This window comes from Myzus persicae, unplaced genomic scaffold (assembly GCF_001856785.1).
Source record: "Myzus persicae strain clone G006 unplaced genomic scaffold, MPER_G0061.0, whole genome shotgun sequence".
NCBI classification, from domain to species: domain Eukaryota; kingdom Metazoa; phylum Arthropoda; class Insecta; order Hemiptera; family Aphididae; genus Myzus; species Myzus persicae.
Window position 1 is genome coordinate 123,843 of NW_019103384.1, and position 26,235 is coordinate 150,077.

General features: G+C 30.4%; 1 protein-coding gene across 1 annotated transcript in view; it reads right to left on the minus strand.

The window, feature by feature from the left end:
- The window catches only part of LOC111034399 (neurotrimin-like), a 174,485-nt gene that overhangs the window by 29,584 nt on the left and 118,666 nt on the right, over positions 1–26,235 (minus strand). Inside the window, exons 5-6 of the mRNA XM_022315618.1 lie at positions 20,217–20,345; positions 18,823–18,960 (exon numbers count right to left, since the gene is read on the minus strand). Coding sequence (XP_022171310.1) covers positions 18,823–18,960; positions 20,217–20,345 — 267 coding nt within the window. The remainder of the gene's footprint in view (positions 1–18,822; positions 18,961–20,216; positions 20,346–26,235) is intronic.

The following is a 26,235-nucleotide window of genomic DNA, read 5'->3' on the forward strand; positions in this document are numbered from 1 at the left end:
CCTGCATAATATTTTTTTTAAATTACAATACTTTTGTTTTTTTTTTTTTTTACTGTAAAATTGTAGTGCACATATCAGATATTAATATTCAATTTGATAACAGCTATTGAATATAATTTTAAAATAATTTGTATACCCATTTTAGTATAGTAATTAACTAAAATCATTTTTAATGCGAATAAATGACTGTTTTTCAAAAATATTTATTTTAAAAGGTCATAAGGATGAGTTCAATCGTTGTAATGAGGGACCATTTTATTTCTAGAGTCTTCCTTATTTGATTTCTCCAAATCGAGCACTGTATTGTTATAGTACCGATTGCGATCGTCAGAACTCAGAAGGGCATGGTAACGTAACTCGCGCGCGTATCGAATCCTCGAAAATGTGCAATATTTGAGAGTATTATACTTTACACACCAAGGTAAGTGTTTACCTGTTTATAGTGGGTACATGTGTGTGTATATATACATATATAACGATGTCATATTTATCGTATATGTAAGGTTATTTTTGCTAATTGATTCAATCAAAACGGCAGCAACCAATTATAATACCACCCACCACCACTCGTTCATCATTATTATTTATTACAATATATTGCCGACCACGCCAGATTCACTTTTGGCCACCCTTCCCGGTGGTGCGCATAATATCAATCTGTTCCATTAGCAAATTAATATAATATATATATGTATATTATGTTATAAAGGGCGGTGTAATATAGTGTGTTAAAATATATGTATAATATATATGTACAATATATATATATATATATATATTGTACACTATAATAGTCGTGCACTGTGCAGAGTAGTATAGTGGAAGTGGAACAGCGGTATATCTCACCCCATTTGTCGCCGTCTGAGGGTTGGTGTGTTATAATTGTGGGCCCGTTTTGATTTTTCCCCCACGTTGACTCGGGCATGCTACACGGGCGAATTCCTCGTATAATAATAATAATTATTATTATTATACAGCTATTATTGTTATCGTTATCGACCGAACACGGACGAAAAGTCGGCTCTGCCGATCCTTGTACATTCACCCGCGAAAAACCGTTCGGGACAACCGGCGAAGCCCTTATCCCCAAGAGACTTTAATGAGGGAGGGGGGAAAATTAACGTCACATAGTGTACGTCAGCGACCGGTTGGCGTATGTGGGTGTCGGCGATGGTGGCAAGGGATTTTTTTCCCTATTGTTATATGTTCGTCCTCTATGCTGACGTTTTTTTCTTCTTTTTTTTTGTGGCTATTTAGACTAAACATATATATATATATATAGCGTGTGTGTGTCGCGGCTGACTAACCCTTCAGCTCCCGAATATATTAAACTCGATTTAATATATTATTATATTATTATTTTCTATTCTTTTTATTTTAATACGTCTGTCTTTTGCATAATTTTTTTTTCGCATTCGGCAAACCGTAATAACCGACTTTGCGTATATAATGTATTATTTTTTATACATCACATTATATGAGTGACTTTTTGTGTTTCCGTGGTCCCGCCGCCGTAATAATTACACACTGACGAAAACGTCGGTTTCGTTCGGATTCTGATGTGACGAACTGACGAAGTAAAAACGAAAAACGGTTATTTAGTTTTTCATTTTTTTCCATCCGAATAAATTTGGAAGTTATTTCCTGACACGCTATACGGACGAACGAACCATCGTGTAATTTACAAAGAAATTGATGAAATGTAGAAAATGTGGTTTCTCGGTTCTATCAGTAAAATGTTACGATGCAGTCAATTTTGCGATCACGCACATGTCGCGCAAAGTCGAACTCTTTGTAATCGTATCGAAAATAATTTTACTATACATTGGTTTGTCTATAAGTCGTACTATGCTAAATAGGTTTTTTTTATGCCTATACATTATTTACACGGTAATAAATTATGATTCCCAACAACTATAAAAGAACTAAAAAACATGATTAATTTAAACGCTGTTGAGTTTGCTGCAAGTTATTTAAAGGCTAACTTATTTTTTTCTGTCAAACAAATTACAATAAAAGGTAAAATAAACAAATTAAATTTAATAAATAAATATAAATATCAAATAACGTGGGGGGAAATCGGAAAATATCTTATCCTTTTGTTGTCATATAATATTACAATTAGATTTGAGAAACGAGAAATGCATTTGTGTTCTTTTCGAATTTTTGACCTGTAGTTGTAGAAAACATTATTGTATGAATATTATTCTATCACAAGATTATACTATAAATCATTCTACCTCAAAGCTATAATTTAAAATGAATATTCTCGAGCATTCCAAATGTAAAAGTAAAAAAAAAGGTCACAGCTCTTTGAATTTGGGGCAAAATAGAGACTTAAAAAATGAAAAAAAAACTCATTACTAATAATAATTTTATAATTATATTATTACTGTTTATAAACATATGGGCTTTGGGTAGTAAAATTATAAATGGAACATAATCAAGTGTATTCTATCAGATTTTTATGATCTATACGACTATACCTGTTTGCGAAATTAAAAGTAAAAATGTTGTACAATGTATACATATTTAAAAAAATAATCATAATACTCAGATTAACTATATACCTATATATTATAGACAGCACATGGATACACCTAATAAATAATAATAGTACAGACCTAATCATTTATTCAATAAGTATTAACAAAAAAAAAAAATAGTTATATACGTTTGGACAAGACGTCTGCGATAAAGAAATCATTAAGAATTCACTCACGGATTGTTTGAATATATAAAATATATACATAGCTAATGTGTAATTATAGAAAGGTTTTTAAAAATTAGACATAATTTAAATTTTTAACTGATTCTTCGATATACAGGTTTTTTTATTATTTATCATAGTACATCTCTTATACCTATATATTGCACACCGTTAATCGCAAGCTACTCCGTATATCGACGACGATACGTCCATATTATAATACTAAGTATACATTTTTTATTCACTGAGCACGCACATGCAACATTTTCCGATTCGTAACTTTTAAATGCACAGACGACATATATTTTTACCCTTTTTATCGTTCGACCCGAGTCCAAACTGCGTATAACCCGACATTATAAAAATAATATTATACCAATATACATACTTAATTAAACAGCGAGATGTGTAATTACATGACGAATACTATTTTCGCACACATTCATGATACTGCAGGTTAGCATATTATTATAATGTGCTGGTCGCGCTACAATAATTTTCCATGTTTATATTATTTTTATTTCGAGTGCGGCAAAAAATGCTTGTTCGCGTTGTAACAAGTCCGAGAAAAAAATATTTCATTATTTGTCAATTTGTATTCCGCAGTAATTATTATTATTTTTTTTTTATTGTCTACTCGATACGAAAATAAATTTCCCTTATCACATTTTAAAACAAAATAATATCGCGATAAAAATATTTATGTCTGTATATTGAATTGAAAACCTATAGTTCATTTTTTCATCCTTAGGCATTTTGAGCACTCGAGAGTGGACACCATGATGAGTATTATTATATAGTGCACCACGAATCACGATTTTGTGCAGTACCCATGCCCACTGGTTCATCGCCTATAGTCCCGTTTAAACTTTAAACACTTATAAATAATGGTTAACCATGTCTAGCGAATGATATCGAGTTCCCGTATTATGTCATCGTATATTACCTACATGTTATTATTATTATAGAATGCCCCAAAGACGGCAAAGGTGCTGTTTCAGTGCACATAATATTGTAGTGTAGGTATAGGTACGAACGCACTGCACGTTCATGAATAATATTCTTCGTGGTTTATCGGGCGATCGCGGACAAGAAGGTACGTATTATAATATTATCTGAGGGTACAATGATATATACTTTACACACGTGCACCTAACCATGTACTGTATACATACCGATCGATGTTTATGCGTATACGTTTCGTCGAAACGGGTAAGTTTCGAAATGCATCTTCTCACTGCTGCAGCAGAAATGGAGCGCATGTATATAGCGCGGTACAAATATTATTATGATAATAATATATTGTACGAATGTGTATGACTTGCAGATACAGCATATAGGGTACCGAAATCGGGGGGGGGGGGGGTTGAATTATGCACGACGTTTGGCACACACCGAGAGAGTAGGTACCTACGAATATGTATGACTGCTGCCGAGCACATCCAAACACATCTAACCCGAGCGATGACTCGCAATTAGCGCGCGTTACGCATACAATGCCAAAACTATTGCTGGTAGGTGCCTATATTATTATATTATTATAGGTAGGCGATATTATCGCATTTGCATCGTATAATATGCATTTTGCATTTGGATGGTTGACGTAAACGACGAGATAATTTCATAATTAAATACTAAAGGAACACGTCATATTATACACACATACCGCATATATAGGTAGGTGCAATCGTAATAATTAATAAATTATACACATAGAGTATTAAAGATGCGGAGAACACCTTACTTATTTTAATATATTACTATCGTGTAATGTACACGACACTCGCCCGAAAATTGTGCAAAAAGTGTCTAAATGTTTTATTCACAGCAACGTTGTCGTATACTTGTGTGCTTTTCAAAAAGTTTTTTTATCACATAATTTGAGGTCACTTTTTAGATTAATATTTTTGAAAAAAAATTATTAAATTATACATTTTTTTTGTTCGATTAGGTACTTTTTAGAAATTTCAATTTAAATACCAACTTTCTTATTATAAAAATTAGATGCGTGAATGTAGTAGTTCCTTTTTACACTCGGTGTCACTAAACAACTAATATCAGTATACCGATTACAGGCCCACTTAAACGGTAATTATTATATTCCCTACGAAAGCTTATATTTTAATGGTTTTACTTTTGTAAGAAAAATGATTCAAATTACTTGTTCTAACTTCAAAGGAAAAATATCAATACTGTTGGAAAGGGAAAATATTATTTTAGAAAATCTATTTACTCATATCAATATATGCTATAATATTCAATTACATTTTTAAGATATACATATATACATATACTTAGAATTTGAATATTGCTATAACGATGTAATTTAATCGAACGGAAGAATATGAAAAACATTTAATTTCTCATAAGAAATAATAAATGAAAATGTTTAAAATGATTACAAGCATTAATATATTGGCAGCGATAAAAATAAGTAATTGAAAACCTTAATAATTCTATTATTCGGTGGTATATATTTTGCTAGTATTACATTCGTATTCAAGAATAAAATTCTTGTTTCTCTGCGTTTTTCGACAGATGGAGAATAATTGCGATATTTTTCAAAATCTATTAGTTTCGAAAGCTAAATATTCTATAACAACGCAATTGCAGTTTTGGATCGATTGTGTGGAATCCCTTTAAACACACACACACACACACACACACACACACACACACACACACACACACACACACACACACACATACCCAGAAAAAAACAACCAATGGTATAAAAAAAAAGAAATCTGCAAAACCATATCGGTAGAAAATATTTAACAATACAAACGCACTGAACGACGAAGAGCAAAATAATCGAGTAATGTTCTTTTTATTTGAAAATGCTGCAATCCCGGTGTCAACGACGTCGTGTTGTCGCGGTGTCTAATAGTCCCTCGGGTGACGTCATACACACACACACACACACACACACACACACACACACAAATATAATATGAATGTACGCAATAATTCCCATTACTGCGTTATAATTTAATATAATATTTAACAGTCCAGACGATGTCTCGTCGACGGCCACTCACACTACACTGCCCCGGTAGATCGAATTTGTGATACAGACACACACACGCTGGCAGGCATATTGACTGGGACTCCGAACTTATAGGAAGGGTGGGCCCGTCATCCCGGTGTTCGGCGTTTGAAACCTTATCTGGATGATGCCAAAAATCGGGTGAAAAGGGCGAGCAGGGCAGAGGAGCGACGTGGTCTATTTATGTGTATACGGCAAATCGGGTAGAAACGGCGGCGACGTCTGAGCCAGAAGAGACCCGCGGACTGTTGCTGGCTGCTGTTTCTGCTGCAGGGATTTAACACGCTCCGGTGGACCGAGGGGAGAGTTGCGAATAATGGCCGGGGTAAACGCGGTGCAAGTGACGCGCCCCCCGGAATCCGAGAAGAATGTACATGCACTGTTGACTGTATAGTATATATATATTGGTAACGCACTTACGATGTGCGAGGTGTTTACGTCAAAGATAATGTTTTGGGAAAACGTAATTTTCGATTCTATTTTCTGTACAAAATTATTATTTTCATTATTTATTTATATTTTTTACATTTATTATAGTATTTAATATACTACTATAATTATTTTTTTAAGCGTATTATGAAATATAGGCATATAGGCATAACGTATAACATTATAATTTATAGCATTAATAGATTTTCCAATGTTTAACAATATAGTGAAAACAATTAACTCTAGTTAGTTAAGTTAAACATCGTTAAGAACATAAAGGTATATTAAGTTTATAGTTAAGAGCTCTAAAGGAGTTAATATAGATACAAATATAAACTTAACTCAATTACAAAAAGTAGTTTGTTTTTATATACCCCCTTATTATTACAGTGTTAGACAAAAAAAAAATATATATTAATTTTAACTAAGGTTGTAAATGTTTATATGAACATGATTTTAATTTTACCTATAATTTATTCAATTAACTGAAAAAAACTTGTTACCATACATGTCTACCTATCTAAGTTATTAAGTTAATTAGAAGAGTTAACTTTTTAACATAGCTTTAAATGTGTAACCAATTAGATATTGCCCAGGAGAAAGTGGATGGAACCCATTTTGTTTTTTTTTATATTTTACAATAATACATTTTAATAATATTAAGGAAAGGATCTCAATACAAATTCTATTATTTTCTGAATGTCCTAAAACAATGCTTTCCAAGCACAAAATTTATTTCATATATCAGAGAATTAGAATATAAAACTTTTACTTTGAATTCTTAAGACTTTTGTTATAGCTTTTTAGAGCATTTTTTTTACATTTTAAGTGCGCATTTTTCTTCGCACCACAAATACAATCCATGGCATCGATGGTGAAAAAATTAAAATAAGTACTATAAGTCAATAAGTACTCTCGACGATTGGGCTCTCACGGTGACCGATAAACAACGGTCATATGATTATTGCAGATATGGAGTATAAAATTAGCTTTTAGTATACGCTCTTAAGTACTAGGTATATGCATTGATGTGGCAAACGTTAACTGTAGAAGTTAGAATACTGAATGATGTCGGTCAATCGATTGTCAGAATAAACATAACTATAGTTTAGGTTACTGCAACTAGTGCGTAGTTATAGGCTCGGATGCAGGAAATGACATTTTACTTTATTATAATTAATAATATAATCGAATGCTGTAAGAGTACATAATTGAACTTGCGCACTAGTTTTCCCTATGCCATAATGACAGAAATAAGTTGGATGCTTAGTGTTTTTTTTGGGACGGTTAAAAATGAATGCTGCGCCAGATACAATATCCTGCATATGCTATCCTATATATGTACTGGTGCTCTTAAGGTATCGTAAATTCTTGTAATAAACTACGTGCTACTTTTTTTGAGCGATCTACTGAAAACCGATAAATACGACAACCGCGATATTAGGTTATCGCGATGATAAAAATTGACCTTTGTAACTACATGTTGATAATTATAAAATGTATATACAACGATTATGACGCTTAATTAATGTAAGTCAGTATTTTGGATGCTCTTGTAATTTATTCTATAATTGTGATGGTTTGCATCGTGAGTTTTAATTTCGTTATCTGAATATTTTATAGATTCAGATAATTCATTAATCTCGTTGTGGTGGTTGGACTAGTATCGGAGATTGAAACAAACGACGTGCTTATTATTAATTTAGAGCGTATTTGTGTTTGTCTTTAAGACATTTCGAGTTATCACCCATTATTGTGAATATAAACATTTAATAATCAATGTAGATGCGAAACATAGAGTAAACCAAATAATAGGTTTTAATATTACCGGATCACATGTAGACATTTAGTAGCCAGTAGGTACAGCAATATTAATATATTATTATGTTATCGAAAGCTATAAATACTAGGAGCTCAATACGTTGGACATGATACTAGGTCAAGGTTATACACGTAACTGGTTTTTATTATAATGATGCTTGTTCAAACAAGCGTATCGTACTTGTTTCTAAACAAATATATTATTGTGTGTCGTGATAACATAAACGGGACGGACAAATGAATACAGTGACTGTTTCAATACATCTAACATTAAGCGCAAACGACACTGGTGACGTACAAACATCTGCAACCGTGCTGTCAGAACACTTACGAATGAAACATAAAAATATCACCATCGTGCATTATTGATGTAAATTTAGTTATTTTTTCCCGAGATTCTTACGATGTAAGCATTTAACCACCGTTCGATCACTGGTTTAAGAAACTGGCATGTGCTGCCATTTTATCATGTAAAATGAAAAATGAGTCAGTGATTTTTTAAAACGGAATACAGTAAATTGGATGGTTATAAATTCTGAACGCGGACTAGTCTATATATGCTTTCTGAAAAAAAAATTCATAAAAAATTGCCATTTTTTCAAATAAATTACGAATTTACGGCGTTAGAATATAAATCGATAGTATGGTAAAATGTACCTATACATCTGATTCCATGAAAAACGGAATTAAATGACACCCCACTTACTCATATTCATCTTTTAACATCTAATATAATAGAATATAAAAGATTCCAATTTTTCCTTGTATTTCGAAAGAATAATATACTATATATACTTCAAATTACTTATGTCAAATAATTTGGTTATTTTTAAGAACATTTTCACACACATGACGAACAAGACAAACGTGCACTTTAACATGTTCACGACATGAACAGCACTAATTTAAAAAGAAAAAAAATTGTACCTGTATTATATAATTTGTGTGAACATAAAAAAAATATATGATATACTACTTTACAAAAAAAAGCGATTAACTAATTTATCGATACCCGAAGTTTCATGCAGTTTTTACTTATTAATAAATGTACTTTATTATAAATAATGTAGGTATATGTATATTATTATATTATATTGTACATATTATTTTCAATATTACTTAAGGTACGTCCGGTTGGGTCAGGAAGTCCACCAAAGGAAAGAGGTATTTCACATTTCTAAATTCAATTTTCATGGTTTCCGAATTTAATAACTTTTAACTTCAAGTACCGGAAAATGATTTTTACAATTCAATTCTTTTCAATTATTGCTTATTCATCAACATTTTCATTAGCTTATATTATATTATATATTTATGTAGAAACGTTTTCACTATAACGTTTTAACGTACTAAAATACATTTAAACAAGTTTTTGTTTAGTTTAGACATTACGTACATCATACTTTTTCTTATTTATATTTTAACAATCACTCAAGCAGATTCTAAAGAAGGTATTATTTTGACAGATATGTGAATACAGTATTTATACCAACATCAGCATGCACCAACTCCCGTATTTGTACAAGCACATGATAATAATAATATTATAATTTACAATATACGAAGACCGGAAAACACATAGCAAATAATAACTTTAAAACATAAATTTTCAAAGAATATTATATGAACAAATGTACACATGGATAAGGGTTTTAATGGTGATAGGGTGTAAAAATCAACGGAATATGCGATTCTACAATGCAGCTTTGTTTACTGTTTAGCTGTAGGTTGTAGGTTACTAGTAATAGTCAGTAAAACACAAAATTACTGGTTGGCTAACTACCAGCGCATATTATTTACAGGTAAGTACATACTACCTACATTAAATAATATTGTTTCCTTTAAACAGAGAGAAAATGTATACGAGGTCAGCAGATAATTATGCAATTATTATTGATACGTATATAATATGATATGTACTAAGCACTGTCGTAATTTAAACTTCAATTATTCAGAATTCAATTGCTGTTGAAATTCTTAAAATACATTTCTTGTTCTACGAGTTTATTATTTAAAATGAAATAACTGATTAAAATATAAATCAATGGTAAAACAACATAATACTAAATAATACATACTTAATATGAACAATAATATTTAAAATCTATACTAATTGAAGTAATTTGCTTGTGTTATTTAACTAACGTATACGAATTTAATTGATATATGCTTAATGTAACGTTATAATTCAGCATTTTCCATTGACGTTTTAATTACCTATTCAATATGCGTCAGCGAAATAGAAACGATTTGCTGCCATATGGATAATGTCATAACAAAATTACATAACGGTGGATGGATTAAAGGATAAGACAGACATGTTGAAGTATGATTCTGAAACACTTAATTGCCCCACTTATGGAGTAGTTGCATTTATATACGACCGCCTACCTATACGACAAAGGATATATTTTGGGTAGTAGACTACTTCAGCCAAGGATCATTGGCTGGTAACCACTGCCAGGTTTGTGAATTAAATCGTGTCAAATGTGTTGTCTCAAATACGGTTAACCCTTCTTTAGACCCTTTTAACATTTGAGTCAGTTTTGTGAAAAGCCTGAGTAACGTGTTTTCGACAACAATTTAACCATGTTACATGTACTAACACCACCTTCAACTTCCAAGAGTGATTTTAATTGGTTTCTCAAACAAAAAACATCAAGATAAGAAATAAAGCAAAATAGCTTATCGTAGTAGGCATAGAAATAAAAAGATTTAAATATATGCCTAAAAACATAACAATAATTATGACTAAATATATATATATATATAAATAGATAGATATCTATTTAGTTATGATATAGTAAGTCATACCAAACAATTAAACTATTGAAGTAATTATAAGCTAGCGTTTATAATATCGCGGATAAATGTTAATCAGTTGAGTCATAATGATTATTCATTACCCTCAATATTTGACATTTGTCTTACATGATATTAAAACTACAGTATTTAAACTAGTAGGTACCGTGAACTGCAAAGGCACAAATTATGTTTAAAATGTCAAGCTATGAATAAAATATATTCCTCGATTGTATACATTTAGATAGTGTGTACCCTAGTTAAGCAGTTAAAGGAATGACTTAAATTTTGTTAAATCAAAAAAATATGACACAATATGACACAATATAATTTAAACTATTATAGTTATTATTTATTACGATCCTTGATAAATTAGGTAACTAATGTTTTATGATTTACAAACTTAATCTAATACAACCTGAAACCACAAATGTAAACAGAAAATAATATACCTATTACACCTAAAAAAAATGATTTGTGCAAATTAATAAAGACCTATAACAACACTCATTTATAAATCCTAAAATGTAAAATGCAAAACAAATATTGATATTCATTATTGCTAATAACTTCTGAAAATCTAAAGTCGGAGAAAAAGTTAAAAACAAACACAACCTAACTGAAGAAATGTACTTTCTATGAATACAGTTTTACAAAAATTAGAAGAACATACACAAAACTACAAATATTTATACTTTTAATACGTTTAGAATATTTATTTAGTGGAATAAATGACAAATTTTTGTTTTGTATTTAACTATAATCAACAGTTCTAGACTCTGCGTATTATCTGAATAGCAGACTATTTGTTTTACTCTAAAAAAAAAAAAACACGAAGGCCAATCTGGAAAACTCTAGATGTTTAATCAAAGAGTCTTCTTCATAAGTATATATTTAATTAAAACGATGGAAAGAGTAATTAGTTTTTCTTTTATTTTATTTTTTTGCACGGCAAGGATTCTTTTTTTTTAATTTCAAACATTCATCAGAGACAACAGACATCAAAGAGCAGATAAAATAGGTTTTAAATCATTAGACGAAGAATTTATGACGGAGAAAATTTCGAAAATACTCGTCTGCTATACATAAACATAAATTAAATCTAATCACAAACAAACGAGTGCAACAGAAACATGAAAAAAATATATCGCACAAATATAAATATGTATAATACGCTTCCTAGTTTGATGTTTGTAAGAAATAAGGGCCAAACGAAACTCGTCGCCACCACCGCCACAACCACCGTACAGTGTAATGTACAATATAATATAGAGCTCTATAATAGTAATAATTTTTCCTTCCCTGTTTGTACTCAAATAATACTATTTCAGCATATCGAAATATCTCGAAAATTTACACTGTGAAAAAGTTTCTACGAGTAGAGTTTATATACTGTTTTTTTTTTTTTTTTACAATCCTGTTTACTACTATGCACCAGTCACGCACAGTCGGTGTAACAGCCAAAATCACGCGAGCCAATTACACTGTACCTCCGCTACGGTAGTGTAACGTAAGGGTGGAAGGTGCAGATTCCCCGTTGTTTCACGATACGATTAGAGACCCTTATTTGTAAATCTAATCGAAAAAAAAAACAGAAAACAGAAAATAAATAAATAAATATTCGGAAAACCCTATACTTTACGAACATTCGGTTGCGGGGCAAAGTAATTTGTAAACTTTACGAGTATTTCGGCCCATTACGCGGTGTGATGTAATTATTTAAGTCCACCCCGCGCGTATTATTTCATGGCACTGCGTTGCCACCGTGCCATTCAGTGGTTACGCTAAATAGCTGTGTAGGTATGCCTCTTGTATTCCCATTCCGTCATCGCGTCGACGTCTTTGCACGCCGAAACCACTGTTTATCGGTCTCGATCGCTAATTAAGCCTTATAACAGCAATAATATTATAACAACTACCTAAGCAATCACAATCACTGCAGTGTGTATAAATTGTATATAAACATGTATCATGATTGTATATATGTATGTATGTATGTATGTATGTATGTATGTATGTATGTATGTATGTATGTATGTATGTATGTATGTATGTATGTATGTATGTGTGTATGTATGTGTGTATGTATGTATGTATGTATGTATGTATGTATGTATGTATGTATGTATGTATGTGTGTGTATGTATTTATGTATAAGTATGCGTTTGTTTGTGTGTGTGGGTGGGCGGGTGGATGTGTGGGTGTATGTTTGTGAGTATGTCGGTTGCGTAACTGATTTTGTCTATGATTAGGTACAAAACTATTATCATCGTCATAATATATTATGAAAAAATATTTTATAAATAAAGGTACAAACATCAATCGGTGTTTTTCTGTAATGGAAGTGTTAAATTTGAATTCAGTGATAATTCGTAAATCTTGAAGATTTACAGAAAACGATATAATATGTATACAGCAACACGTTTCTTTTTCATACCATATTTTATAATTTATCTTTTTGTTTTTAGAAAATTATAATAGTGATGTGTTTTAAGTTATTACGATTAATAATTTTTGAATTATAATACAACCATTAGAGGAAAAATCGTTAGTATCCAATTAAATCGATATCTACTTTATAACTTTATATCTGTACAAAAAATTGTATGAAAGTATTTTTGATACTTATCAGGAACCTAGTTGTTTATTTTCCAACCTTAGTTATAACAACAAAATAATTTACACATTCCTTGATGTTACAATTTTTGTTAACATTTAAACATTGAACGCTTATAAAAAACCTACAATGTTTTTATATATTTTGTAATTGCTCTCTTAACATTGAAGAATTTTGTAATTAATTTGCAAGTGTATGGATTTAGAAAACAGTTTATATCAACATGTATACCTAACTCCTAAATAACTCATAATATTTGGTAAGCCACAAAAATCACATTTTACATCTACGGTAACTTAGAAAATAAAGATGGAAACGTACCTAACAAATTTAAATCATAATTGTTCAAACAGAAAACAATTGGCGAGTGATACTAAAATAATGTTTGTGATTTACAATAGTAATTATGATAAGCAAACAGAAGAAAGTATACAAAAATAAATTATAGCTATAGCAATTTAACTAATCATAATGACAAAATACGTGGGTTAATGTTATAGAAATATGACAATGGCTAAGTGTTATAATATGCACGTAATATCAAAGTTTATTTAGGTTGTTATTAAAAACGATGATAATAATATTATTAAGACGTATAAAACAATTTTGATAGAATTCCCTTATTTTTACTTATTATACCGAGGGTTATTTTATAATTTATTCCCGAATTAAAGAGTTCTAATTTTGTAATACTTAAAACAAAACATAAAACATTTATAAGCTGGTACACAATTATTGAGTGACGTAGTCCGCTGAGGTCGTCTTATAAACCAACATATTGCCAGTTAGAAGTAATAAGTTTAAAGTTATACTTCAGAAAATTTCAATTTTCAAATAACAATAAATCATTTTGGTTTTTGGTCATATTATTATTATTATTATTAATTGACGAGGTGGTCGCACATATCAAGAATAAAATAATTAACCTTTCGATAACTATTATGTAGTTAATCACCACATACATATTACATTAATCACATAGATATATACTTCCAGGTTAGGCTAATTTATATGTTTTCAAGGTTACTTTGATGTAATTGGAATACATACATTATTAGCTAATACCTACAATAAAACATACATTTTTATAAAAATATATCAAGAAATTGAAATCAATAATGGTCTAAGTAGAATATAAAATAGCTATATTTATATAATAGTAGAAAAATAGTAAATTACAGATTGGTACTTTTTTTTACAATATAGAATATAGATTTGTCCGATAGATATTATGCGCTCTAATCTTTTGGTTGGAATATCGATGGAACCGTTTAATACAAAATTATTTTTGTTATACAAATCCATTCTAGCAACTTAAAAAACGTTCGTATTACACTTATTACTACCCTGTATTACATAATAGGATCATTAATAGAGCATTTTATTTATATTCTATATTTATATTTATTTTTGATTATCATGCATAGTACTTTATATATCATATTATATTTTGGAGTCAGATGAATAATTATCTGACGGGTGTGCATTCGGCTCAATAACTGTGAGGAGGGCGCGAGTAGGTACATTCAAACACACCATAATCGAAAATTCACGATACGTTGATTTGTGAAACTGGGAAATAGCCAATACGGGTGTTGTACACGTAGTTGACTATATTATAATATAATAATAATATCATGTACGATATCGCGTTCTGCAGTTATCACGTAGGTAATCGTTTTGTGTCACGCAGTGTTGGATCCTTATCACGGTTATTACCTATTTCGGTGTCAAATAATTGTGATACTAAATGGTAACGCTAAACATATATTATAAGACCTATATATAATCTGTTTTCAAGTATCTCTATGATGTTGTACATTCTAAAAGTTATTCGAACAATATATTTTATGTCATGATATTATATTGAAACATTACACTACAACATATTATTACATTTAGTACAACAGTTCATAAAAAGAGTATGCGAATCAAACAAAATATAAACATCACACATATTTTATAGATCAATAATTTTAATAAATAGATTGTTTTATTGAGGTATAAAAGTTATAAAAGTAACAACTGGGCGAATAAATGTAAAAAAAATTACAATTAAAATCGTCTATGCAACCAAGTTTCTAAAAAACAGAAGTCACCAATCAATAAAATCTGCGATCGAATTTCACTACATAATTTTAAAATATAGGTGTGTAGGTACACTGTACACATATTGTATTTATTTTATATTATATAAAATATCTAGTATGATTGTATGAATGTCTATGTCGTTCTAATTTCAATATTATTTATAGATATAGTATCATATTTCGTAAATTGTATGATTGTTCATTTTTTACTATGATAAAATCATAAAAATTATAATCTATATCTATTATTATTTTTATTATCTTATTATTAACTTATTTAGATTCAAATAAAATCATTAAAAACAAAACAATCTTATGTCATACTTATTTTCATTAAAGTACCTATTCAAAAAAAAGTAAGCTCTAGGGTTTGTATACAAAACTACATTTTTAAGGATGAAAATATTATGTAAGTAAATTTGGAATAATGTTTAGCTGACGAACTCAGTCCGTACTCAGAAAATTCTATGCTATTGGGCATATTATCATTCTTAGAAAAAATATATTTACGACGTAGGTACCTAGTTTAATGCACTAGAATAACATAAAAACGAACCGTACATTTATGTAATTACGTATGATATCAAATTATAATTCACTAATGATTATTATCTTATTTTGTTCATAATATATAAATCAATCAATCAAATTTTTTATACAGGAAATATATTAGTTAATGTATCAATGATGAAATAAGATTTTCATACCAAATCAAACAGTATCGTTATATAATATAAATGTAACTTTAATGTTTGATATAATTTTGATAAAAAACGAAGTACCTATACGTCATTATGATTAATATCATCATAAATGTTGTAAACTAACTTCAAATATTTTTGACTTTATCATGTAAGCAATAAATTCATTTTGTCATAAATTGTAAAAAATTTCGTACAAAATATGATATCTAAAAGTTAAAACAGTGACTATTGCATTAACACCCTATATTAAGTTTATGTTAATTTTTATTTATGTATATTAATACATTCAAATATTGTTCATAGTTTAAATTGGTTTGTTAAGCCCCTCTATCGCCAGAAAATAATGTTCAAGTAAAAATATTCCAAAGTATTCCAATTTGTGAGGTAAATCGTACACTACCCAATGCCCGTTATATATAATATATAATATTATGAATTACAATAATACAGAGAAAATAGTAATTTCAACTATTTGTATCTAATCACGCATAATCTTATATGAATCTAAAATCGAGTTATGCTTCTGTTCCACAACATTACCTTTTCTACTGTTTTGTATTAACTAAATTCACTCGAAATAAACATTAAAATCGTACAAACAAAACACGAAATATTTAGGTTATATAATTAGGTACTCTAGATATTTTGTAATATATTATTACACAGGTTATATGTGCAGATATCAAAATATTAGTATAGGTTGGTTGTTGTTGTATGTAGATGGTTAGCATGCTATATAAAACTTAAAACATAAAAAATATGTATTGATTGATGTTATGATCTGATAATAAAACAAAGAAACTACACTAATCGATGGTCATAGTTTTACGTGGACAATAATATTATAACAAGTTAATATAAGTACTCCTATCAATATTTTTAAAATAATGTTTTCTGTTTGCAATGTTGGAAAAAAAACAATAACAATCCATATTTTTCAATAACAATATTAAAGATATCAACACGAGAAATTTTTATATTTTGTGTGTAAGTAGGTACTGTTATCATGAATAAACGATCAAACATTACCAGTATTATACCCACTGATTTGTATTAAGGTAGGTATAAAAACTTATGATTAAAATAATTCAAAATGTTCCAGTTTCACAACTATATTTAAGAGATTAAATCTTTACATCGGTTTGACGATATAAGCTATTTTTATGTACATACATATAAATTCATATTTTAAAATATACATTAAACACATTATTTAATCAGTTAATCACTATAGTTACCTACAATAAGACTATAGTACACTAAACTTATGTTTGCATAATTCATTCGCATTGGAATGTCTGTCATATTTTCTGAAATTCATAAATAACCGTCGAGCGTTTTATTTCATAGGGAATTTAGAATGTTATGCATCCGCTTTTCAAAATGTAATTTATTCATTCGGAGTCAAATGTATTAAAAATGCATTTAATAAACGAATAGGAGTGCATTTATTTATTTTTATTCCGATTTAGTTTTACAGCATTCTGACACATGAATTAGTCTTATTACATGTTTTGGTTAGGTGTATAATAACTTTACCACCAACTTGATCGTGAGTACCTATATGTCGGTGTAGTGCTATAGTTATTTTAAGTGAGTTTTAAATTGAGTTATCAGTACAATGAGTTACGAAACTATTGATATTTGAGTATTCCGATATTCGGCTGATTATTTAGGTTTGAAAGTTGTGTTTTAAAATCAAAGTCGTTGTAACGTTGATCTGCGGATAACGAGAGAGAGCCATCGCAAAAATATAACCACATTTTTTTTTACCAAACTCAATATTACGCGTTGGCGTCGATGGTCCGATTAAATAATATATACTACAGTCCTAGGTATTAGACACGCTGTTGTAGCCTGTAAGGATTTAAAGCTTTAGACATTTGAGAACAGACACGCGTCAATTAAAAGTCGGAAATAGGAGTATAGTTTATGGGTCAGTGATGGTTGGAGGAGAGTGGATTATGACAAAAAACTGCGTCGCCACGAGTCTGCAGCGTTTGGGTCAGATTCTAATACCTTAACACGTACATTTCCAGAGAGTGTGTAATGGACACGCGTCTGCCACGCGTTTTCTAGTCTTATTAACATATATATATATATAGCATCAAAGTAAAGAAGCAATCAAAAAAATAATAATAATAATAAAAATAAAACATAAACACTGCACGTATGGTAAAAATTCCAAATGAAACACGTCGTCGTCGTTGTCCGACTCGAAATGCGCGACGATGTGCGTTTTGGGGATTCGAAAAAAAAATATATATACCTATAATAGACGTGTATACAGAATGTGTGTGTGTGTGTGTATGTGTGTGTGGGTATATATATATATGGGGTCTGAGTGTATCCCTATTAAAACGGAGAGAAAAACTTTGATACCGCCACCGCCGCCTGCCACCCGTTTATTGCCGTCGAATCGTAAAAAAATCCTGCTGAATTTTCAGCTCGTTAACCCGTCCTTCCACCCTTGCAACGTCTGTACAGATACCACCGTCATCGTTCGTTCGTTTTTTTTTGCCACCCACTCCCCGTACCAAGGTCGTATTCGACTTTTCCCATCGGCGGCGGCGTTTATTCTCCGGACGTGTTCTGCTTACCGTGAGCAATGATCTCGCCGGCCTCTCGGGTCCAATAGTTGATCGACTTGGGATGCGCTTCGGACGAACACTCGAGAGTCAGTGATTGGCCAATGAATGCTCCGATCAGCTGGTTCTGGATCCATATCATCGGCGGGACTGTGGACAACACATGTGTACGGTATTATAACATTATTATTTATTATTGTGGCTCCGATTTGTATTTTATACTTAGTGTTCAAGAAAATAAAATATATTATGTAAATATTATAAGAAAGGCATTAGCTGTATAGTCGTGACTGAAAATCCATTAACATTTCAGGGGGTCTAACATTTATTTTTTAACATCAATGTGAGTCGTGAGGCTTTACTCCCAAACAATGAAAAAACTCGTCTTTTTGGGGTAGGAGGCAGCTTATCATGACTTCACCCATGAAAATATTGTCAAACATAAAACATGATGCTATATAATTGTATCTTGGTTGTATTGTATAACTCACTGCAAGAGCAAATTGGTATCAGTGTACCTCGTGAACCTTTGTGAACTAATTCAAACGGCATGGACAATCCGCCTGTGGCAAATTGTATACATAACACTTGGAATATTTTCAAACGTGGTTTGAACTACTCTCTAAACACTCCTGATATAATATAATCTATCTAAGAGTATAATGTAAGCTAAGAATATAATTTGCCTTTAGTTATAATAACAAACAATTAATTAAATATTATTTTATTCTATTTAAAAAAAATCCATTGCAAAACGGATAGTCTATAACTTCTAAACTTTTTTTTTTAAATGTTCTGTTTCTAACCTATGTGGCAACCTTATATATGTATCAAAAATAATTTGATTTTCTTGAGTCAAAACAAAATCCACGTGTGAGCCACAAAATAGCAACTTTCAAGTACAGAAAAACGAAGCGAAAAAAATATTCATTGAGGAATACGTGTGTACAATTTGGTGTCAATTGGTTCCGTAGTTTTCTAGTTTATAAGCCCACACAAAGGCAAATTAATTTTTAAATATGTATACAACAATATGTAATAAAAAAAAATATTAATTATTGAAAATATTTTTAGATAAACTTTAAACTCTTTAAAAATGTAAAATATGTAAATAAATAAATATAAAAGACGATAGAATGTAATAACTAATTAAAACTTATTTTATTCAGAATCTTTTGAAAGTACAAGCATTTAACATATTAGTTTGTCAAAGTTCATACATGTTTTTAAAATATGAAAGTACAATATGTATTTATCATATCTATCATAAATCCTTATAAATCCCCTGTTCATTTTGCATTATTTGGTGGGCAACACGAAACAATGAATTACAGTGGAAGCTCATAGGGTGAATATTATTATTAGTATAAAGCTGTTATCAAATGTAATACATCGACTTTACTCACAGTTCACCACCAGCATAATCCGTTTGCTGACCGATGGCGGTACCCCGTTTGACGCTATGCACAGATACGCTCCCATGTGAGAGCGACTGATCCGTGTCAGATTCAGAACTGGCCCTTCGACGCTGTGCACTGTAACAAACAAACACACGAAACGATAACGTTATATCTCTAAAGTTGTATGTTATACGTGTCATTTTTTGGTCTAAAACGAGTATAACCCTATTCCTCTATATTTAGTCAGGTTATCATACGGAGGTAATCCGAATTTTGAGGTACAAAGACACGTACTATGATTTAAAAAACACGAGCATTAAACCTATAGTTCCTAGTGTGGATGTGGTTTGGTGTTTAAAATCAAATTAAACTAATTATCAACCTACAAAATCTTTTATAATCTTATGACTTTTCAAAAATCTATAGACTCTTTAATCTTATGATGTTAAAATGTACATTGTACAATGAAGATAGGTAATTACAGTATTATTTTAAAACTGTGTTAATAATCTATAGGTACTTACTGCAAATAACATTGCTAATAAACCTTTAAAAATTAATCGAAATACACCTGACCGTCGTAAAACACAGAATTACAAGTATTATATAATATTATAATGTATTATATTGTGTCATGTTAAATTCAACATAATTTATGTTTTAAAATCCTAAATAACACCGAAAAATGGAAAATCCTTATACTAATTTCACTCCAACATGCATTTAATAAAAAAAAACACAGAACCAATTTTAAAATTTTCTTCAATAAAAAAATAAATTATGTATATAATATCTAATAAGAGCGAGGACAATCAACAATTTTGCTTACATGTTTAAAGTGACCGGAATAACTGAATTGTGAAGGCACTCAGTAACCACCCGGCATATTAGATTAGTAAATCACTAGGCCAGGACCTAGATATGTGTCTGGGGCTTATCGAGGATTGCATAGAAGGAAATTCGATTAATAAGTGAGTTTTGATGGTGGGTAACTTGAAATGAAATGTAAGATAGTTTGATTTGGTTAACTGAGTAAGCGTTAGAATTTTCAGTCATTGCGGAGATTATTTATTATTTTTAATGAACCTAAAGAAGGCCCTGAATAGTTTTTAAGTTTGAGGTTTGGTAGAGCCCCATTATATCTGGATGTCATAGAACCACACTTTTCTGATAATAGCTTTACAAATGAACAGTTATATACTTATATAGTTATATTATGTTGAGTTATACGTTTATTGCCCAAGGATCTTGGATCGGAGAAATGGGTGGAGCAGGTGAAGGCTGGAGTCAGGAATGTACTGGCTTTATTTTATTTTTAAGATGTTGAGCCCGAGCTAGGCGCCAATTGAAATTCAAACCTAAATATTTCATCGACAGAACAGCAATATTATGCTATTATTAATATAGGCTGGGTGGAAATTTGTTCTTTATCAAAGATGATAAGGTTTGTCAATATTAACTTAATAAAGCTAACAGTTGTAAATAATGTTTTTTTTTTCTAAGTGTTACTTATAACTCGTATTTAATTTTAAAGTTCTACATACTACTAAAGTCGTTGTTGTAGCTGTATCAAAAAAAAATGTTCATGTCTAGCGGCTTATTTTGGCTACACAGTCCGCAGAGGATAATAATATAAGAGCCAGGGGACTATATATTAATAATATGTGTGTTTAGTGAAGCGTATAGCAAACACTAGAGGATAGTTCAGTTACAAAATAACGAGGCCACCTTCAACGGTGACCATTACAAGTCTTTAGTCAAGTAAAAGGGTAATACCTGATGCACTATTGTACACATTTCCAGTTTTCTTAATCCTAAACAAACGGGCAGCGCAAATGCTCAAACTTAAAAATGCTATCGTATGGTAATAATTACCATATTGTCGGACCAGTTCGAAACTGCAACGTATATATTTTATAATGTGTATTGTATAAACAATACGTCCGTTTGGGGGAGAATATACGTCTATCGACCGTGTCGTATTAAAATTTAAAAGTCACACATAAACTTACGTACACGGGGGCGATTCCACATGCACATATACGCCCTAAAGTATAACATACTGCATAAATGACCGCCTAGCAGTAAATTTAAGCGATTGAACTTACCGATAGTTTTAGAGTATTATTTTTGTATTTATAGTAATGGTTATAGTTATAATTGATAATGTGTGGAAATCGAAATGATTAAAATTAAAATATGGTTGTAAGCACACGGATAACACTTAATTCATTTTTCAAACGTGATAATAATAATTATCAGAAGTGGAATTTTAACAAACTAGGTAGTAAGCGAATGTAAACTTTATTATTATCTCTAAGTGTATACCGTATCAATTAGTTAGGTACTTTTCTACCATGCCTACTTGTGAAAAAAGTTTTGCAACATCGTATTAAATTTTGAGAAATTTGACTTAACAACATTGTTTCTGAACTATCATTAAAAAGTGTTCATCTGTGCATTATTAATGTTGAATCCGATTAAATAGCTGAGAACTTTTAATTTTTATTCTTCCTCGATTAAGTTGTGTATATACATTAATTCCTAACTATATAGCTGATACTTAATGATTTAATTAATTAAATACTTAATTCATCAACAAAATGTAAATATATTTTTTTAACAACGTTTCTAATTTAAAAAATGTAATACTCTAGATAGATATTGTATTTTTGTATTAAATAATATTTTAGTTTCATCCCTCACAGAAGAAGCGTATTTTTTTATCTCACACATAGGCAAACTTACAGGTGTAATAAGTGTTGTGTTTTAAAAACATGTGTAAACAAGCCCAATCTCATATTTTGTGGTTATTTCCGTGGTACATATTTTTTTTATATTTGTTATTTTGTTACTTTCCTTCACGTTCCATTTGTCCAAATGATAAACGTTTAGGGGGGCGATAAAACTCTTTACGGCTTTACCCTCTCTGTGACGACATTGCGCACACATTTACTCAAACTAAAGTCATTCACTACACACAACATCATTTTCTAGTAATAATAGTAGTAGTTATTGTTAGCATGACGACGTATTCGCGGACGGTGTCGGAATAGTTTGAGTTCAAACGTTTATTAATTCAATAAACTGTCATATTAGACGAGCGTTAGTATCTATGTTTGACGGGACGACGGCGGTGACAAGGTACCTCAAGTATACATATTATATATATAATATAATCCTAATATATAGATTATATGAGTATTATATGTATATAGGTATAATGTATATGAATACTAGTAACGGACTTTGACGACACCGACAACGACGACGCGACGGCGGCAAGCTCTGCTGCACCCTCGTTAGAGCCACTCGACGGGAGAGCTGATACTTGACCCCGTCGTCGCACGTAAAAAGCCGACCATCTCTCTCTTTTTTTTCTTCATATTTTTCCATCCGTTTGATTGACAATCGAAAGCCGCGCCCGCCATTATTGCCTCTCGTCGAAAATATAACAATATAATAGTATATAGCTATATTATTATGTAGTTGTTTATATAGGTATACGTGTTGCTCCATTATATCGTAAAACGGAGTTTGTGGGGGCCGGCTGTTGCAAACGGTTGAACCGCCGTTGACGTTTTATTCCTTACTTTTTTTAAAATTCTTTTTATTGTTGGCGTATTAATTTGTCTTTAGTGGTAGGTACTGTGAGCCGAGATGTGTAGAAGTGTACACAATAATTAATAATAAAATATTATGTTATACTGCAGTGTGTAGTTTTTTTAATGTGGTCCGCTCGGTTTTTTTATCATTTGCTTTTCAAAGATTTTCGTTTTACACAGTATAAAGTTTTGGAAAACATTTTTGCACAGTATATATATAGTTCTGGAAAACAATCTAATATTTTACGATGGTGATATTTTATGTTTTTTTGAGTCCAACGTATAGATATTGAAAACTAAAATCATAGTTTTTTTTTTTAAATTTATTAATACGCCAATTAAAATTCAGACTTGCGAAGTAATGGATCACAAGATTCTCGGGAATCGACATTTTTCTCATTTACACATTTTAGCGTTATAATTACATCGTACTATATAAAAACGTTTTATTACGATCTACGTGACGGAGATAAATGCTTACTGCTTAGTACCGAACTCCGTTATTATAATACATTTTTTTTTGGTTAGTAAATTACATTTAACGGAATCGAACGTTATTGATCTAAAATAGCTTTAAAATAAAAACATATAAGAAACGCTATTACCACCTTGGGCGCTATCAAAATATAATAATGTATATGTAGTATGACAATTCTTTATTATTAAAAAAATGATTTGACTTCTAACAAAACTTAATTAAATAATCTCTAGGCCAAAACAAGCCAAAACTCTCTGAAATCATTTCATATCAGTCAAGATTATAATTAACTTTTTATACTTCTGTTTAGACGAGGATTGCATTTAGATATTCGATTCGTGATTTTTATATTTGTGTGTGACAACCTTAATTAGTATTTATACAATAGCAATTTATTAGAAAATGAATTTCATTTCATTGTCATGATACCTTTTGGCTAATAGTCAAATATTTAAATGTGGTGCTATGTCTACACTCAGTTGCGTACGCGCTCTGAGTGTACACACTAGCCGGCCGGCATTGATAGCTCCCGGATGGATGACCACCCGGGATTTTTAACAACAAAATCCTTGCTACACATACGAATATGTGTTCCAGACAAGGTTAGGTTAGTACCTCCTACGAACAGCTAATGACTATAGTTACCGGGTTTTAGATCAATAATAAAAATAAACAAATAAAAAAATATTGAAATATTGTATCAACACAAAATATTTAAATAAACAATTCTCATTATGTATACCAATTAAATGGCTACCTACTGTATATGTTAAAATAATTGTAACTGTATATAAATTTAGGACCAGCAATCAGTATCAATTATGTAATTTGGTATTTGGTTCATTTAATAATATGAGTAGGTACTGTCGAGTTAGTAAAAACTATAGGGCACCTGTAATACCAAAATATAATATATTAGGAAGCTTAGATTGGTTATGTTAGCTGACTTGGCTGAGTCCCAACTTTGTATTATATTTTTATAGAGTTATGAGTTTATGACCAAACTGGTCCGATCAAAGAATATCAATTCATATTAGTATTTTGTTCCGGTCTTTGTGGCAGTGGTAATTTTTACTTATTTTAAAAGAAACTTGTTCAATTATAATCAAAAATCAACTATCTCGAGTAAAAAAAAACACCCTAATTAAGTCAAGTACTGAGAACGAATGTAAAATGGGGATATCGTAATTTTGTTCTATCCTGTGTGCAAGATAATACGAGTATGATTAAGCGGTTAAGTTATTTATTGTTACAATATTAGATTAGGTGGCTGACATTTTTCACATGCTCTAGGCTTTTAGATATTTTATTACTTATACTAGCTGTTAGTCAAAACTTAAACTTGTGTATGACTTGTATTATCAACTACTCAACTGCCATAACAATTATATGAAACGATGTTACTGATTGAAATCGTGTACATTATATAACTAGATATTTACGATATCGGAATAGTATGATCAATTAAATGATAAGCTGATACCTAACATCAATCCTGAACGAAAAATATGGGATAAAAGTTCTCTGAAATGTAACAAATTAATATGGAATGACAAACCTTGTAAATAGTGCAACATGCTCTTTGGGCAAGTTTTGTATTTGATTTATTGCGAGTAAAAACTTTTTTCTTCTAGAATATTATTGACATTCATCAACAATTTTAAACCACAACGATAATCACTATCTTATAGTTGATCATTCTTAATTTTTCATCGATCACGTTTTGCTAAAATATTTTGTGGATGTTAATAACATCTCGACAACGTTCAAATTCATGAAAAATACATGGTATATGTGATATACTGATATGTAATTTTCAAATGGCTTTTTTGACATAATTAATTAATGCTAATTGTTATATAATATAGATTCCTAAATCCGAAGGTAGCCTTATATTATTTTTATTATTTTCTTTGTTCTGTGAATAAAGCTGCATGCTATA